Source organism: Typopeltis vanoorti, chromosome 25 (genome assembly GCF_054136105.1).
Source record: "Typopeltis vanoorti isolate ZY-2024b chromosome 25, IOZ_Tvanoo_1.0, whole genome shotgun sequence".
Lineage (NCBI taxonomy): Eukaryota > Metazoa > Arthropoda > Arachnida > Uropygi > Thelyphonidae > Typopeltis > Typopeltis vanoorti.
Genome location: NC_143573.1, coordinates 53,405,419 through 53,425,073, shown reverse-complemented (window position 1 = coordinate 53,425,073; position 19,655 = coordinate 53,405,419). Strand labels below are relative to the sequence as shown.

Below are 19,655 nucleotides of genomic sequence, written 5' to 3'. Positions count from 1 at the left end.
TTCAAAATTTAAAGGAAAAGACATTAATGTCATTTCATTTACATTCAGTTTCTCTTATTAACAGACAAGTATTTTTGCAGGATTTTTGATACTTGTTAAATCTGAACAACGGGTATTATATTATTATAATTCCTTCTGTTCAAGATTTAACAATACAAGTGTACGCTAACCTTTCATGACAGGGCAACTCATAGTAAAGGTGGAGCAAGCTCCGATCAATGTAAAACACATCTCCTAGGAGATGTATGATGTTATACATTATGGGGGGAGGTCACTACCCAGACCGGTTTCGACCTTTTTTGAGGTCTCGTCAGTGGGAGCTAGACCAAGGATACTCAGGATGCAGAACTTGTACTTTATGATACCAGTTGCTAAAAAAAGGTGTCACATTGCAAAAAGCACCAAAAATTACTGAAAAAGAGAGCCAAAAGGCTTCACTTTTGGCAATGCAAAATTATCCAAATTAAGTGGATATTGAATTCAACATTATTTCATAGCTGAATATAGAAACTATGAAAGTTTTGGCAGATACAAGTGTATGCTAACCTTTCATGACAGCTTGTATTATTATTATTATTATTTGATGTCCATATTCACTCCCTACCTCACCGGGTTTTGAGAGCGAAGCCTTCCGTGAGAATAAGTGGTAGGGTTGCAGATTCCCTTTCTACACAGAGTAAGTAAGGCAATCATAAGCATCCATGCCCATTGTGGGATTCGAACGCGCAGCCTCTTGGCTGGAGAGCAGACATGCTAACCACTTGGCTAACCAGGCTAAGGAGTCTTAGCCATCTTGAGTCAACTCTTGAGTTGACTTTAGCTTAGCCAACTTAGGAATCTTGAAAAACTAATAACTGGTATGAGACCAAACACAGAGAGTCAGGGAAACTAAATTATAAAGGTAAGAATGTGAGTGTAAGAGTGACAATGTTAAAAAACTGTGTTAATGATCGGAATGAGCTTTATCATGGAAATATTCATGAGGAGAGAACAATTTTGACTTTGTGTTCGTCCGTTGGGACCATAAAACATGTGCAAAGATGTCTACATATATAAGGCACTAGAGAAGAATAGAGATCTGCAAGTTGTCCAACTGTATCATGCAGACTGCAAACAAGAGTATACACAAGAACATGAAGGTAGATTACTGTGTGTACACGAATGCTAGGAGTATCAGAAACAAAGGGGTAAAGTTTGTTGCCTTGGTCAATATGTTAGGACCTCAGATTGTAGGCATTAGTGAGACCTGCCTATCAGAATAAGACATACTAACTGGTATTGAGTGTAAAGGATACAGTATTTTTAGAATTGATAGAGAAGATAGGAGAGGAGGGTGAGTGCTGCTAATGATATCGGATGACTTAAATCCAGTTAGAGTTGAGACCTAAGATTGTAGTACTACTACTACTAACAATATAACAATATTTCATGTGGCAGTGAGTTTGAAGCTATCTGGTGTGAAGTGGAATCTAAAAAGATCAATTTCATAGTTGGGTGTTCATCATTAACAACTAGTGGAACAGTTGCTAGTGATGAAGAAATGCATCATCAAATAGAGGAGACGAGCATGAAAAGAGTAATCATAATGAGTGAATTTAATTATCCAAATATTGATTAGGTAGCAGCAGAATCTCATGAGAAACATGAAAATGAATTTATTGAGCTGTTCCAGGACAACTTCCTCAAACAGCATGTGACAGAAGGAACTTAAGGTCAAAGAGTGTTAGATTTGATTATAGTGTCAGAGGGCATTTCAGTTAAAGACATAACTACGAGGGTGGTCTGAAAAGTTCTCGGCATAACAATGAAAAAACAAATTTATAATTTCAAAATTATTTTTATTTTGCAACATAATCTCCCTTAAGACTAATACATTTATTCCAGCGATGCTCCAGCGTCATTATCCCATCCCTGTAGTGCTTCTCAGTAAGATCTGAGAAGGAAGAGTTTTAGTTTTGGAAAGGGACAGAAGTCAGAGGGAGCCAAATATGGGGAGTAGGGAGGATGTTCCAGCAATTCATAGTGCACATCCCTTAATTTTCCCCACCAAAACACTTTGTGGGCAGGTGCATTGTCCTGATGTAAGATGATTTTTTTCTTCTGCAAACCGGGTCTTTTCTCACGAATTTTTTCATCCTTCTGATTAAAAGATCGGAATAATATTTCCTGGTTATTGTTTTACCCTTTTCAAGATAATAATAATAAACAAAATGCCTTTAGCATACCAAAAGATGCTGATGGAACCAACTTTGTCTTTGGTGCTGAACAACTGGCTTCTGTCCACTGTTTTGACTGCTGTTTGGATTCTGGTTAGAGGAAATATGATTTAAACCTACAAATTAGTAAGGGTTTCTACAGAAAATAGTGGGAGTTTAGGGGAGAACCAGAGTTCATTCCTGGAAACTGTATAAGGAGGGTGTGAGTAGGGGAGCGAGAAGCAGGTTTTTTTCATGCAGAGTTGTGAATGATTGGAATGTCTTGCCTGAGAATGTGGTGTCTGCAAAGAGTTTGAATGTGTTTAAAACACGGTATGATGAGCTGTGTGTGTGATAAAAGGTCCTCCCAGATGAGTCTGACTCCATGAGGTCTTGGGGTGGTAATAATAATAATAATAATAATAATAAATTCTTGTTCTGTTGCATAAGTTTTTTTTTTGGAGGGGGCAGTCATCTTAAGACCAAATTAATATTTATTATTTTTATTTTATTTCATTTTTTCAAACTTTCTAAGACTATCATTTGGACTATTATTTCAAAGCTTTGAATTTTTTTTTTTTTTTTTTAAACCTAGAGGGCGCCATATTAGGACTTTAGTCTTGTGTTGCACGCTGCAATTACTTTTACTATCCCCACTGTTACGCCAGATTGTGGTTGTTTTGCATTTGTAACAAACTTTGTGTTGTGTGCTCTGAAGATGCTGGATATAATACCAGCGAAATATTAGCTTTTAAGTTAATAAATGGTTATTTTCTTATCCATCTGTGTTCATATCAAACCGTGAAATCTATTACAAAAAATGTCTGACAAACACATAAGCCTATCCACCCGTTGTATAAGTCTTTGATTAGGCCACACATGGACTATTGTGCCCAGATTTGGTCACTGGGATTTCAGAAGGATGAAGAGATGTTGGAAAGGGGTCCAAAGGCGACTGACTAAGGTAGTTTCTGACCTCTGGAATGTTGAGATGAGGAAAGATTGAGAAGATGTAATTTGCTGAGTCTGGTGGACAGGAGGAAGAGGGGAGATATAATACAGACCTACAAGTTGGTAAGGGGTTGTTATAGGATCAATGCTGGAGAAGTTCTACAGAGAATAGTGGGAGATCAGGGGAGAACCAGAAGTCATCCCTGGAAACTGTATAAAGAGGGTGTGAGTAGGGGAGTGAGAGGTAGGTTTATTTCATGCAGAGTTGTGAATGATTGGAATGCCTTGCCTGAGAGTGTGGTGTCTGCAAGGAGTTTGAGTGTGTTTAAGACACGGTATGATGAGATGTGTGTGTGTGTGATAAAAGGACCAGCCAGATGAGTCTTTGACTCCATGAGGTCTTGGGGTAATAATAATAATAAATCTAAGTAAACACTAAATAAATCAACAAAAATCACTGATCTTTCAGGAGCCTCTTAGCAACTCTTCTTTTCACCAGATAGCTTCGAATCCCAATAATAACAGCATAATTAACTCAATTAATTAACTGAATAATGGCAGTTGTTATTAAGTGTGCTGTTCACCAGTCAAGTAATTATTGTAAAATTCATGCTGTATGCTACAAATGTAATTTCAAAACAAAAATTCATGAAATTCTGAAAAATTAGCAAATAAAATATGAAGTTAAATAAAGAAATAAAATTTGAAACATACTTACTGCTTCTTGCACATGTGTTACTTTGCTGTTATTGCATCCTATTAATTCTCTTCGCAATAAATTTCCATCATACTCTAGGAATGTTAAGTACAGGTTCCGGAAAAATTCTACATGTTTATTTTTAACTTTAAGCTTTTTGGGAGAATTCCAGTGAATAACCTGTAATTAAAAATGAGTCTTACTAGAAAATTAATTGATTGTATTTCTATTCCTTTTTTAACATGTTTATAAAATTAAAAATACACATACCAGCCACTGAATTAGAAACCTTTATGCAGAGGTACATAAACATCACTTACAGAGTATAGGCAAATACTTGTCACATGCATCACCATGTGTTCAGTAATCATCAACAGTGTGATCACAATGGGAAAAACAAAGGATCTTTCAGAGTGCCAATAAAGGGCTTATTGTGGGTGCCCATCTGGCAGGAGCAATGACTTTGAAAACAGCAGAGCTGACTGGTTTCTCAAAAGGTGAGATATCCCAAGTGTTTAATCAGCAAAAAAATAACCCACATTGCTTGTCTAAGAGGCATAAGTATGGTCCTAAGACAGTCTGTCAGGAATGAGATTGCTATCGCCTGCAAAGCCTTGTATGAACAAACAAAACTTCCTGTGTGCAGCATTTGACTAAAGCATTTAATGAAGGCTATTCCCAATCCATATTTCACCAAACTATGCACAGGGAATTGAAGAGGATTGGTACTGGCAGTCACATGGCCATATGGAAACCACTGATTTCTGTGAAGAACAAGAAGGTTCATCTACAGTAGTATCGAGAACACCGTGACTAGACAATGGAAAAATGGAAAACAGTCATGTGGTCCAATGAGTCACTGTACCAATGTTAGGCAGAGAGTTTGGCAGGAAGCAATGAACCTTGCTTGCCTTGTAAACACAACTCAAGGTTCTGAAGGCAATGTCATTGTGTGGAACATGTTCTGTTGGCATGAACAGGTCCTCTGATATTGATAGAAGGTCAAGTGTCCTCTAAGGAATATCTGAATGTTGTTACTGATCTAGTCCATTCTGCAATGTTGACTTTTTATCCAGCAGGTGGCAGTTGTTGCATGGACAGCAGTGGTACTGTCCATCATGCAAGAATTGTTCTTTATTGATTTATTGGTTCTGTGAACATGACAGCAACTTCCACAACCTTCCTTGGTCACCACAAAGCCGAGATCTGAACCTCATTGAGAATTATTATTATTATTATTATTCAGGCCTCCAAGGAGTCAAAAGACTCATCGAGGGAGGTCCTTCCTAAGACATAAAGTCTGTCAAGACTCATCGAGGGGAGGTCCCCCCCTGAGAAACACAAAGTTTATCATACCACTCTTTAAAGTCACTGACCGTTCTCACTCCCACCACTCCATCAGGCAATGCATTCCACGGCTCAACCACCCTCCACACAAAGAAACCACTCCTTACCCTCTTGCTCACAGTTTCCTTTCATAACTTCCAGGGATGGCCTCTTGTCATCACTCCTTCTCCTTCCCGCTGTTCAACCAAGCAAAAGAACTCCCCAGTGTCAACCCTGTAACCACCTTTCAACAGTTTAAAAGTCTCAATCATATCACCTCTCCTTCTTCTATCCGCCAAACTCTGCAGTCCACATTCTCTCAGCCGATCCTCATGACTATCATTGTACAATCCTGAAACCATCTTTGTCATCCGTCTTTGTATCCTTTCCACAGTTAATTTATCCCCTTCAAATCCTGGGGACCAAATCTGAGAACAATAGTCCAAGTGTGGTCTGATCAGAGACTTATACAACGGAATGATAACCCTCTTATCTCTGCAGGTCAGTGTCCTTCTCATAATAGCAGCAATACTCTGTGTTACCTTCACCACCTTTGCAATATGTCCCCTAAACTTCAGGTTTCTATCAATCATCAACCCCAGATCTCTTGTCTCCCCTACTTCCTCCAGTATAACTCCTCCCATAGAGTATGCAGCATCCCATCGATGTTTCCCAAACCTCAAGACCTTACATTTTGCTGCATTAAACTGACACCCCCATTCATTTGCCCATATGTCTAGCTTATTTAAATCCTCTTGCAGGGCTACCACATCTGCGCTATTACTAATAATCCTTCCCAGCTTCGCATCATCCGCAAACAACTGAATATCCCCCTGCAATCCACTGGCTATCTCATTGATATAAAGGTTAAACAATATAGGTCCTAGTACTGAGCCCTGTGGGACCCCACTTGTAACCCTCTGCCTCCTGGAAACTGCTCCACCATACACAACTCTCTGATACCTATCAGACAGCCAATCCTGAATCCAGTTGACCAATCTGACATCCAGACCCATGTGCTGCAACTTAAATATCAGCTTATCATGTGGCACCCTGTCAAATGCCTTCGCCAAGTCTAAGAAAATTGCAGTATATGCCTTTCCCTCATCTAATGCTCTTGTAACTTTATTATAAAAGGCTAGCATATTGCTAAAACAAGAGCGTCCTTTCACAAATCCATGTTGATTCTCACAGATAACATTACCCTCATCTGCCCAATGCTGTACACGGTCCCTCACTACTTTCTCCAAGATCTTAACAACTACTGATGACACACAGACTGGCCTATAATTAGACACTTCCAGTCTGTTACCACCCTTATGCAATGGCACTATCTTACCTTCCTTCCATTCCCTGGGCACCTTTGCCAAAGCCAGACTTTCATTGTAAAGCCACGTTAAAGGTATTGTCAATTCGCTAGCACATTCTCTCAAAACTCGTGGCGAAATACCATCCAGTCCCACAGCTTTACTGACATCCAGAGTACTCAGTATCTGAAACACACTCTCCTCCTGTACCTCCAGACCTCGTACCAGTCCTATCCCTCTAGCATTAAAACTGACTCCTCTAGGATGAAATACTCCAATAAAGTGTTCATTGAACAATTCCACTATGTCCTCTGCATCAGTCACTCTATTCCCATTTTTATCCCACAATATCATTCTTCCACAGTCATTTCTCCTCCTACTGGCCACATAGCTAAAAAATTCCCTAGGATTTTCTTTGGATCTTAGGGCCAATCTCCTCTCATATTCCAGTTTTGCTCTTTCCTTACCACACGAGTCACTCTTCTGGCCTGTGTCTTCTATTCTTCACCCATCCTCTCTTCACCTGTCTCCTTATATCTCCTCCATAGCCTCTTTTTCGCATGCAGTTCCTGTTTAATGTTGTTTGTCATCCACTTTACTCCAAATTGCGCCCTCTTCTTCACTCGTGGTATACAACTTACCATTGCTGATAACAAATATTCTTTCACAATTTCCCACGCACTGGTGATATCCCGGCCGTCCAATTCCTCCCTCCATGAAACTTCCCGAAGTTGACGTCTAAGACTATTATAATCACCTGCCTTATAATTCCACATAAGTTCCCGTCTCTTTGATACTCCTGCATGTCTATTCATTTTCCATGTCAACACCATATGGTCACTCTCTCCAACTGGTGGGAGAGACGTCAACTCAGTTATTATCAACTCTTCTGATGCTATAACCAAATCCAAAATTTTTGAACCTCTTGTTCCCTCTGTTACATGTTGCCTAAGACATTTGTCCCTCAAGAATTCTAGAAATTCCATTCCCCTATTGTTACATGCATGTTCCTCTCTCCAATTTATACTACTGAAGTTAAAATCTCCCATAACAATCATTCTTCTTGCACTTGCCAAACTTAGCTGTCTAAACATCTCCTGGTCCCCATCCTCTGTGCTCCTGGGTCTGTAGCAACACCCCACTAAATATCCTGTCTTGCCTACCTCTAGCTCACACCATACGCTCTCAAAATCATTTGTCTCACTTCCTTCCAAATTCTCCACTCTTAGAGGACATAGGTCATCACTTATCATAAGCAGCACCCCACCACCACACTTTCCCCTCCTATCCTGACGAAAAATGCTATACCCAGCGACTTCTATTCCTGTTTTTATATCCTCTTCTGTCAACCACGTCTCAGTGATCGCAATAATTTTTGGCCAGGCTGATGCTATCTGCGCCACCACTTCCTCTCCCTTATTCCGGATACTCCTGGCATTAGTATACAGCATATAAATGCCATTGTTTCTATACCCAGCCTTATCCCTTCTAGACTCCACTGGGCTCAGTGTTACCTGACATTGTCTCCCTTCTCCCAAGTATCCATTCCCACAAGAGGCCACCCCTGCTATCATCCTCCCTGGGACACACTGACTCGTTCAGAACAGCAATCTCTCCAGATGCCTGAATAATATATGGAATAGGTTTGAAAAACATCTGGAGAAAACGTCCTCTTGCATCAAATCTGAGCCAGTTAAAGGCCTGTCTGGTATATGCCTGGTGCATTGTGGATGCAATCCAAAACCTCATGGAATCTATGCCAAACCATATTTGTGCTGTTATTCAGGCTAAAGGAGTCCCAATACGGTCTTAAATAAAAGTTTCTAATTTAGTGGCCAGTATGTGTACAATATGATATTAGGAAGAAGGAATATTTATGCAAATGAAGAAAATATATCATATTTATTGTCCTCTATTTCATCAGATAACTGACATCATCATCAGTGAATGTATAACTCAGATGAAAAATAAGGAACACTGCATAATAACAGAAAAAGGATAAGTGTGGAAAATACTAGTGTTGCTCAAGACATTGATATAGCACAACTGATGTTGGCAGCTGAGATAGTACAGTCCATCTAATACTTAAAGATTCATAATATGAAATCTTTCAGCAAATAGATGGGAATGGAAATAATTTCCACTTAGTATATCATTTCCATCTTGCTTAACTGATATTGTCTAAAAACCATGTTTATATGGGCATGATCTACCCTTCACAAAGCCATGCTGTCCCCCAATACAGTATTTAATTTTCATCAATCCATTCCTGTATTTTTCCCTTGACTACTTTCTCCAAGACCTTGACAACAATCCTGATATGTTGATCAGTCAGTAATTTACAACAGTAGTTTTGCATCCTCCTTTATAAAGTGGGGAAAACAGCGGAACTACTTTCCCCTCTTTCCACACCTTCAGGACTAAACCAGACCCGAGACTCAGATTAAACAACATGGTCAAGGGCACTATTAATTCTTTAGCTGCTTCACGTAAGACCATGCCAGTATACCATCTAATCCCACAGATGTATTCACATTAAAGTTCTGTAATAGACCATTCACCTCCACTTCATTCACCACAATTCTCGTATAAACTAATGGTTCCCTAAAGATTCCCTGACTAAATTGAATAACTGTTGTAATAGATATGGTATGAAAGTCAGCAATAAAAAGGCAGACAATGAAAATAGGCAGAATCGTTGAAAATGTCAACTGCGTTGTGAACGGAGAACCTGTGGAACAAGTAAAATATTTCAGCTACTTAGGCATGATTTTTAGTGAAGATGGTAAACTAAATATGGAAATTGAATTGAATTAAATTGAATTAAATTGAATAAATTCATATGGAATAGGAGAGAAATTAGTCAGAACACTAAATTAGCTGTATACAAGACAGTGTTCAAACCAGTTTTGGATCTGAGAGCTGGGTTAGAAGTAAAACACTTGACCAAAGACTTGAGACCGCAGATATGAGAGTCCTAAGAAAGATTATAGGTGTGAACAGATGGCATCAATGGCAATATCATACAATATTAAAAATGAAGATATTAGGAAAGAACTTGACATTGTCAGCATCCAGGAATGCGTTAGCAGAGCTAATCACTTAAACAGAATGGGTAAGGAAAGATCAGCAAAACAAGTGTTCTCAGCCAAGTTGGCAGGAAAATGACCCAGAGGAAGACAAAAATATAGGTGGATTGATACGGTACAAAGTGCCTTAGACGATAGAAATATAAGATCTGATAATGTTGGAGTCTTGACAAATAACAGACTGATTTGGAGGAAAATTGTAGATAGGAAGTTAGTAATAATGTAAATTTTTCATGTAGTACTACCATATCCTGTACACCCCTTGATGGTATATGGCAGGAATTTGATGATGATGATGATATCTACATTCTCCCTTATACATCTTGGGTTATAGCAGCACCAATTATATATTGCATCTTATTGGCCTCTATCTTACACCAGATTGCCTCAAATGAACTGCCCTCTGCATTCCTGTCCTGCTTATATACTTCTAGTCTTTTTGACTTCACTTCTTCTGCTATCATTAGCAAAACCTTTCCCTCATTCTATTCCCTCTGTCTCCTATCAAAATATTAATTCCCTTTCATTCTCTCTATATGATTATATCATCCTCAGCCAAACAACTCACTAATGTCTAAAACCTTTGAGTTGAGCTACTTGCCCTTATCCCAAATTCTTCTGGTATTAGTAAATATATACTGCAATACCCCTCCCCTTGATCCCATAACCTTCCTTATACCTTGTGCTGATTAGCCCCCTAAAATTAAAAATCTGGAGAATTACATTCAATATCATCTGATTGCTCTCCGTTTACTAACCTGTAGGTTGCGTGAATGCACAATCACCTGCATCCCACACCCTCAAACATCTTAGTTTCCCTGAACTTGCACTTCTGAACTCTCAATGAACAATACTTTCTCAAGATACCCAACTCCAAATCCATTCAAATGCAAACCATCCACTTTATATCAATCCTTCCTTCTATAAACTGCACACCATTCCATTCCTCCTCCACAATATGCATGCTGACTCATTCACAATCAGTTCTTTGTCTCTGCTCACCTCTATCAGACCATGACAACAGACTAGTGACTTTTACTTTCTCACTCTTCTTAATCACTTGCACCAGCAATGCTTTCATATCTTCTCACATTTTTTTTTGTTTTTTCATATCTTGTCACTGCTAGTTCATTTGTACCAGGCAAAATAAACATAACCTTCATTCTCTACATTTTTTTGGCATCATTAAGATTCTTAATCTTGGTTCCAGGGAAACACAATATATGATAATATATAATAAACACAATGTGTGATAAAAATTCTCTTTATAATGCAAATGTTTGTCTGGAGAGAATATGATATATGAACAAAATAATAGTTAATGAGAACATAATCTAACAAGTGTAATTCCATAGATGAATGATGATAATAACAAAATTATATAGTACAAAACTTTCTAGTCTTGAATAAATTGATTGGAAAGTATAAGAAATGATGAATTACAGTATTCATCCACCAAATATCTGACCTTTTCTAACTCTGATATAATCATGTGAAAGCTGATTATTCTACTGTCCATGATTTGTAGACTTAGCAATTACCTAAACATCAAATGCTTACTCAGCATATACATAGTGTGGAAATTTAAATCAGTTTCAATTTTGCTGATTATCTGAATATTAAACTCCAACTTATTAATAGAAAAGTTCAAATAACAGTTATTATAATATCAATTAGGTATCAATATAATATAATATCTGATAGGTATCAACAAGTTGTGTATGGGGAAGCAATATCCAGGAAAAGGAAAGTCACTAATGGAGTGCCTCAGGGGTCTGTTTTAGATCCATTACCGTTTAACTTGTATATCGATGATATAGGTGAAGATTTGGATGGAGATATTCAGTTGTTTTCAGATGATGCAAAGTTGGGACAAACCATAAAGAGTAGTGAAGATGTTGTGGTCTTGCAAAAAGACTTGAATAGATTGAGTGATTGGGCACGGAAATGGGGATGTGAGTTCAATGTTGCAAAATGTAAGGTTTTAAAATTTGGAAAACAAAGATGGTATGCAGAATTTATGCTTGGTGAGAATATATTGTTGGAGGTAGAGGAAATAAGAGATCTGGAGGTGATAGTGGATAAGGATCTAAAATTTAGGGGACACATCACCAAAATTGTGAAGACAGCACAAAGGCTTCTGGGAATGATGCAGAGGACACTGACGTGTAGAAGTAGGGAAATTCTTGTTCCTTTGTATAAGGCTTTGATTACGCTACACATGGACTATTGTGTCCAGATTTGGTCACCGGGTTTTCAGAAGGATGAAGAGATGTTGGAAAGGTCCAAAGGAGACTGACTAAGGTAGTTTCTGACCTCTGGAATGTCGAGTATGAGGAAAGATTGGGAAGATGTAATTTGCAGAGTCTGGTGGACAGGAGGAAGAGGGGAGATATGATAGAAACCTACAAGTTGGTGAGGGGGTTTTATAGGATCAATGCTGGAGAAGTTCTACAGAGAATAGTGGGAGATCAGGGGAGAACTAGAGGTCATCCTGGAAACTGTATAAAGAGGGTGTGAGTAGGGTAGTGAGAGGCAGGTTTTTTTCATGCAAAGTTGTGAATGATTGGAATGCCTTGCCTGAGAATGTGGTGTCTGCAAAGAGTTTGAATGTGTTTAAAACACGGTATGATGAGTTGTGTGTGTGATTAAAGGACCTCCCAGATGAGTCTTTGACTCCATGAGGTCTTGGGGTGGTAATAATAATAATAATTAATTGCAAATTTACCAAGGATCTCAAAATCGAACTTTGCCTAACACTGGAAAAGTCTAAAAAGTGATCATATCAATATTGGTTATTTGCAGTTTTGCTGGTTATTTCAACACTGAACTGCTATCTTACACTGATTGGTCTGATGTTTGTTAAAAGCAGTTGTGGGACATCAAGCTCCCATTCTAACAAATGACTCCAGAATGGGGGGGGGGGGAAATCACATGTCATTAATAAGTTACTGTAAAAATAATCATAATTAAAATTCTGAATATTTTTACGTATTGTTTATGTTAGTATGTTTATTAGTTTTGTTTTCATAACACGCATTGCCGGCACTTGCGATGTGCCCGTTATGGAAATTGTTTTGTTAAAAGTGATATGTAAAACAGTTAAAAATTTAATGTACTTACCTGATTTGATTAGTTGTGTTACTTTAAACAAATTTATTATGGTTTGAAATATTAAGTTTTGTGTTTTATGAGGACATATTCTTGTCGCTAACGGAGACAACGTGTCAGCCATTATACAGTACTTAGTTTCTCGCTTGCCAAGGAGTGCGCATGCTCGCGGAGAAGTTTGATGAGTGATTGACAGCTGACAAGAAAGCGTTCGGTATCTGAGTAATGGCTGTAAACAAGAGAGCGTTCGAGAGGAATTTAGAACACAGGTCGGCAGATATTTAGGTTCGGAGGAACTTGAGTTTTTTTATGTGACAGTTGGAGAAAAATTAATAGTATATTCCAAAAAAGGAATCGTGGAACTATTAAGTTTTAATGTGGAATAAGTATGTGGATAAATAAAAGGGAAATATTGCTATAAAGCGTTTTAAAAGGAATATTGGAGGAAACACTGATTGAAAGATTTATAGTAGATTCCGAAAAGGGAATCGTAGAACTGTAAGTTTTTTTAATTGGCAGAGTAAGACTGTCAATAAGCATTTAGTGAATAAAAGAAGAATTTGCTATTTACGTTCTAAAGGAATTTTCGAGAAAACTCTGATTAGGAAGTTTCATCTGTATTAAGGACACCAGATCTGACTATTATTTCTACTGAAGAAAAGAGAAAGAATTAAGTCAGGAAGAGTTAATGTGTGCTACATAAGTGATGAGAAAGGATCCTGTAAAATGAAGAATAGAGTCATGTATCTTAGGAAAAGGGCCTTGACAGAGAAAGAAACTGGCTATGAGCATTTTGTGATTGTGCAAACAAAGTGTTTAGTCTAGTCTTAAGTGTAAGTTTATTTTTAAAAGGCCTTGGATGCAATTAATTTGTAATTAGTTATGTAAAGTTGTTTGAAGTGTATGTATATATAGTTTTTGTTTTATTAAATGTGTTTATTTTGTATTTTGGTCTTGAGTCAGTGATTATTTGGATTCTGAAAGAAAGAGTTAAGATCATTGCACCAATTGGAGTGAACCCTTGTGCATATAATAACATATAGGTACACTCGGAATTAAAAAAAATAATTGTTAGAAACAGAGATCATCTCTATGGTAGGATTAAATATTAAGATAAATATGAATATCCTCAATATAAAAATCCACCAATTATTGATGTTTGTTAAAAGCAGTTGTGGGACCATCAAGCTCCCATTCTAACAAATGACTCCATAATGGGGGGGGGGATCACATGTCTTTAATAAGTTACTATATTAGATTTTTCTGATTTCAAATTTATAAATTGAAATTTGACTAGATAAGTAATATTACAAAATTTTTTTTTTTATTATTATTATTAAAATCAAAATTATTAAAACTGAATGAAATGTACCTTTAAATCTTGAACTTCAGTGTAGCAAAGCTGTAAGATAATTAAAAAAAAAAGAAAAAACATTTTTAATATTCTGTAAAGCAGAGCATCAGTCTGTATATGTGCGTATGAATAATTAAATTTGGTTTTTATATATTATACAGATTCACTACCAATATATCACTGCAGATAAAATACATCAGTTTATCCTATCTTCATCTCCCAAGGTTCTAATGACACAAAGTTATTTCTTTATTAAACTGCCATAATTCTTTCCTATCTATGAAATTAAAACATAAATTTTAATTTCAAAAGTAATGTATAAAAATTATCTTCACTGCTTGAAATGTTCCTTCTAGGATCATGCAGAACACTATTAGAACTTATGTTTTTTGTCAATAGTTTTCTTCATGATTCGAGTGGTTACTCGAACTGACTCATAAAGGTTAAGTAGCGCTGCTACCTAATCTTTCAAGGTGTCCTAATTCTGCTTAAGAATAGGAAAATACATTAGCATGCATTTATTATTATTATTATTATATTTATTGCCAGCCTGGTTGGCCGAATGATTAGCATATCCACTCTTCAGCCAAAAGGTTGCGGGTTCAAATCCTGCCATGGGCATGGATGTTTGTGATTGTTTATGAAAATACTAGAGGTGGGCAGTAGATGGCATTGGTGTAGATCAGTGTTTCCCAAATTTTTCCTATGACGGAACACTTCACAAATCCTGAAATTTTAATGGAACACCTTGGTTAGAGTGAGTATCATCAGTTTCATATTCAATGTAAAGCTAAGCGCACACTATTGCTGAAGCAGGCTGTATTGCATCGCAAAAATGCGACAGTGCACACTACAGGCATGCCAGACTGTAGTGCATTATATTGACCACACATTTCTTAGAATAGATATCTCTGTACTTCACTCGTGCTTGGAGATGTCGGCAACCATGGGCGGCTGAGTCAAGGCCAGCATATGCTGGTCTTAATAGAACATTCCACATGCAAAATGAGAAGTGCCTGATTTTCAAATATGTTTGAACTTGTCGCAGCATTTAAAACCATTCCAGGCTCATATTAATTTTGATAATTTTTCATGGAACACTTATTCACTTTCCACAGAACACTGGTGTTCCGTGGAATGCAGTTTGGGAAACCCTGGTGTTGATGATGGTAGTTGCAGTACGTAGTAGTTGGTGGATTGAGTGGTGGAGACAGAGTTGTAGAATAGGTGCCCTCCCCCAATGAGTCTCTGGACTCCCTGGAGGTGTCATGTAATAATAATAATAATAAAAGCAGTTACATAAATCAAACATAATACTCAGTGATAGTGAAAGGTCATTTTCAGATGCAATTAAAAAAAAATTATTATTATTATTATATTCTTTATCATTATTATTATCATTATTATTTTCACAACTTTTAAAAAACTGGAAGCAGTAGGCATAAGGGGAAAAAAAAACAAGATTTTCTGAAAAACAGAACTAACATTACAAAAATAAATCATACCTACAGTAACAGGACTGAGATTACTTGTGGCATTCCTTAAGGGACAATTCTATTGCCAAGCCTTTTCAATATATATGTAAACGATCTATCCAACCTACAAATATACAGTCACATCTACCAGTATGCAGATGACACACTACTCATATCCATACATGAAGACCCATCAACAGGGTTACAACATTTACAATCAGACTTCAACATAATCACTGATCGGCTCATGCGTAATTCTATTGTAATAAACAGCATTAAATCTCAACTCATCATATTTAGAAACCCTCGAATGGCTGTAGATCTCTCACACATATCACTGAAATGTCATATACTACAATGTCCAAAGAAAACTAAAACCTATCCTTGCCCTACAATCCAGGAAATTACAAACATCAAATACTTAGGGCTGCAATTTGATTACAATATGCGATGGAAAATACACATTAACTATATACACAAAAACTGCACAATTATTGTATCTTACAAGGTCTCCAAACACTAGAAAAATCATCTAGAAATTCCTAGGTAAGTCTATATTGAGATATGGCATATCTTGCTATGATTCTGCATCGCAATACTTAATGAATCTAAACTCATTACAAAACAGGCTGATGGAAACAGTGGCTCAGGAGTGCCCAAATAGTACTCCTGAGTACTCCTGAGTACCCCATCCATCAACACATACCAACAGTCGACTCCTAACTATAAAAAAATCTTAGACATTACACTATTATGCTAAAACACTACTTTTCCAGAAAATATTGAAAAACAGCAACAATTCCATATCAAATCAGACCTCAGCATATAACACACAGTACAAGTAATTATAATAATACTGCTGTTGCAAATTACTAACCAATCAACATATCAGGAGTCGTTGTCAAGGTTTTGGAGAAAGTAGTCAAGAGAAAAATACAGGAATGGATAGATGAAAATGGGATACTGTATGGGGGACAGCATGGTTTTGTGAAGGGTAGATCATACCTCAGTAACTTCCTCACGTTTTATAACACAGTGATGGCTGAACTGGTGAAGGGTAATGGGTATATACAGTGATACTGCTGGACATTGCTAAGGCCTTTGACAGGATACCACAAGAAATTCTAATCAGTAAACTGCAGCATATGGGGATGGATATAGGGTTGGTGAGATGGATAGGAGGGTGGTTGATGGAGAGATATCAGAGAGTAGTTTATTCAGGAGTAGAGTCCAAAAGATGACCTGTGACTAGTGGTTTGCCGCAGGGTTCTTCTTAGACCACTACTATTTAATTTCATCATTAACGATATAGGAAAGGATCTGAGAGGAACAGTTCATTTGTTTGCTGATGATGCAATGTTGGGTAAAGCAATAGTGAATGCACATGATGTCGAAATTTTGCAAGATGATTTGGATAGTTTGGAGGACTGGGCTAAGGAGAATGGATGTCAATTTAATGTGGCAAAGTGTAAGGTTATGCATTTTGGGATGAAAAGATTAGCAGCAGTATACCACATTGATAGAGCTGTACTCCAAGAGATTGATGAGGCCAGGGATTTGGGAGTGTTGGTGGATAAGGAGTTGAAGTTTAGGGGGCACATAGAAAAAGTGGTTAAATCAGCTCATCAAATCACTTGGTTACTGAAGAATACTTTGACGAGCAGAGACAAGCAAGTTATTGTTTCTCTGTATCAAGCCTTGATAAGACCCCATCTTGACTACTGTGCCCAGATCTGGGCACCAGGGTTTCTTCTTGATGGGGAGGAGGTGGAGAGGATCCAGAGACAAGTGACCAAGATGATAGCAGGTCTATGGAATGAACCTTATGAGAACAGGCTGAAGATTTGTGGGTTGCAGAAATTGGTTGATAGGCAGAAAAGGAGTGATATGATTGAGACATTCAAATTACTGAAGGGTTTCTATAAGATTAATTCAGAGGATATTTTTCAGAAAAGGACTGGTGGTGGGAGGACTAGGGGCCATCCATGGAAACTGGACAAGAGTGTGGTTAGCAAGGGTGTTAGAACTAGGTTTTTAACTCGGAGAGTAGTGAATGAGTGGAATAAGCTGCAAGAGTCTGTTGTGGGTGCCATGACCGTGAATGAGTTCAAGGCAAAGTATGATAGATACTGTGTGGATGTTAATAGTTGTTCTTGACATGATGTTTAGGGCCTCCCTCGATGAGACTAAGGATTCCTTGGAGTTGTCCGTAATAATAATAATAATAATGATGATGCATATGGAAAAGCAACTCATTAATTCTATATACCAGACTTACTATATAAGCTTCTGTACAGCATAAAGAACCTAACTTCATATGATATTACATATACAAAAAACTATTAGTGCTCGAATGGCAACTAAAACATCTTCATATAAGCCAAACATTGTCTTTGAAAAATGTGAATAAAATAAATGTTAAATATACTGGTAAGGTTATTATACTTACTATACGTATATGTATATATAATGTATATGCATATGAAATGTATATATATATGAAATGTATAGGTACATGCAATATAAATGTATATAGATATACAGTATACGTGATTGTATTATTGACTAATCCTCATAACATTACTATGTAAAATGGAATAACATAGTATTATGATGCAACATACTAAAATATAATGTGATAATATCACTATATAACATGAAAATATAATGTAATAAAAACATTACTATTGTTATTAAAAATTATGTAAATAGTATGTTTGTGTGAAATAGGAAATATAATATTCCTCACACTTTCTCAAAACTTTTTTCTCTTGGTGTGTTATGCTCCAGTTTTCTGCTTCATATAAAACAATAGGTCTAATGATTGCCTTGTATATTTCTCTTTTAAATCTGCTTGATAGAATTTTGGAAGATAATAAATGATGTAGTGAATGATAAGATCTATTGTAGTCATGTATTCCTGTTTTAATTTCTGTATTAATTTTATTACCTCGAGTAATCAATGTTCCAAGATATTTGAAGGAGGTGGCACTTTTAAATGTCAAGTTATCAATGGTAAAATGGTCATTACCCCCTTGATTGTGATTTCTGCATATATTTAAATACTCGGTTTTATTCTGGTTGAGTTGTGATTCTAGTTTTTCAGCAGCAGTTTTGAGTTTTCTAAATGTTGTTCTAATAGCTTCAGCATTTTCTCCAACAAGGCATATCCTCTGCATATCCTAATATTACTGTTCTGTTTATGTTATTATTATTATTATCCAGGCTTCCATGGAGTCAAAAGACTCATCGTGGGAGGTCGTTTTTAGGAAACACAAAGTTTATCATACCACTCCTTGAACCCATTGACCATTCCCGCTCCAACCACTCTCTGAGGCAATGCATTCCAAGGTTCAACCACTCTTCATGCGAAGAAACCACTCCTCACCCTCTTGTGCATAACCTCCTTTTGTAACTTCCAGGCATGGTCCCTTGTCATCGCTCCCCTTATCTTTTACAATTTCTTAAATGTATTTTTCTAGTGCTAAATCAAAAAGGATGGACAAAAGGTCATCTCATTTTTCAATCCTGTCTTAATATCAAAAGGTTCAGATCTAATTTCATTAGCTAATACCATGTTTCGGCTGTCAGTGGTGCAAATCTGATTAAATGTATTATCTTATGAGGAATTACTAGTTCATCTAATATTCCCCAAAGGCCTTCTCCATTAATGCTATCATATGCTTTTCTAAAGTATACAAATAAAATATGGACCTGCAGATTGTATTCCCAATTTTTTTCGAGTATCTGTCAAAGTGTCAAAAATTTTTCTTTACTGTTGCCTTATTATTTTATTGGCTTCCTTGCTACTCTCTGTATTTCAGATCAGCATGAATATCAGTTGGGGTTATTAATACAAAGGTTTCTATCTTTGTTCTTTTTTTTTTTTTACTGCCAATTCACATACTTCATTGAACTATTTTTTATGCTATATTTTACTTTGAATTTTGATTTTTAGCTGCTAAAAAGATGTTTTTTTAGCAGCTAAAAGTTTTTAGATGTTTTCAATATTTGCAGTTATATATTTTCCCATTTCTGTTTTAATTCACACTTATAATTTTTCTTCTCTCTTCTATTATCTAGTTTGTTAATATTGTATCCCAGCTGATTTACATGTGCTGAAAAATATTTACTATTTATTTTAGCCTCA

General features: G+C 36.8%; 1 protein-coding gene across 10 annotated transcripts in view; it reads right to left on the bottom strand.

Annotated features, from left to right (window-relative positions):
* LOC150092750 (xylosyl- and glucuronyltransferase LARGE1-like) overlaps positions 1–19,655 on the bottom strand; it is a 676,688-nt gene that overhangs the window by 166,158 nt on the left and 490,875 nt on the right. For all 10 annotated transcript variants that reach the window (XM_090414755.1, XM_090414753.1, XM_090414752.1 and 7 more), the window contains 2 exons: positions 14,049–14,078; positions 3,865–4,023 (listed from right to left, as the gene is read on the bottom strand). In XM_090414755.1, coding sequence (XP_090270881.1) covers positions 3,865–4,023; positions 14,049–14,078 — 189 coding nt within the window. The remainder of the gene's footprint in view (positions 1–3,864; positions 4,024–14,048; positions 14,079–19,655) is intronic.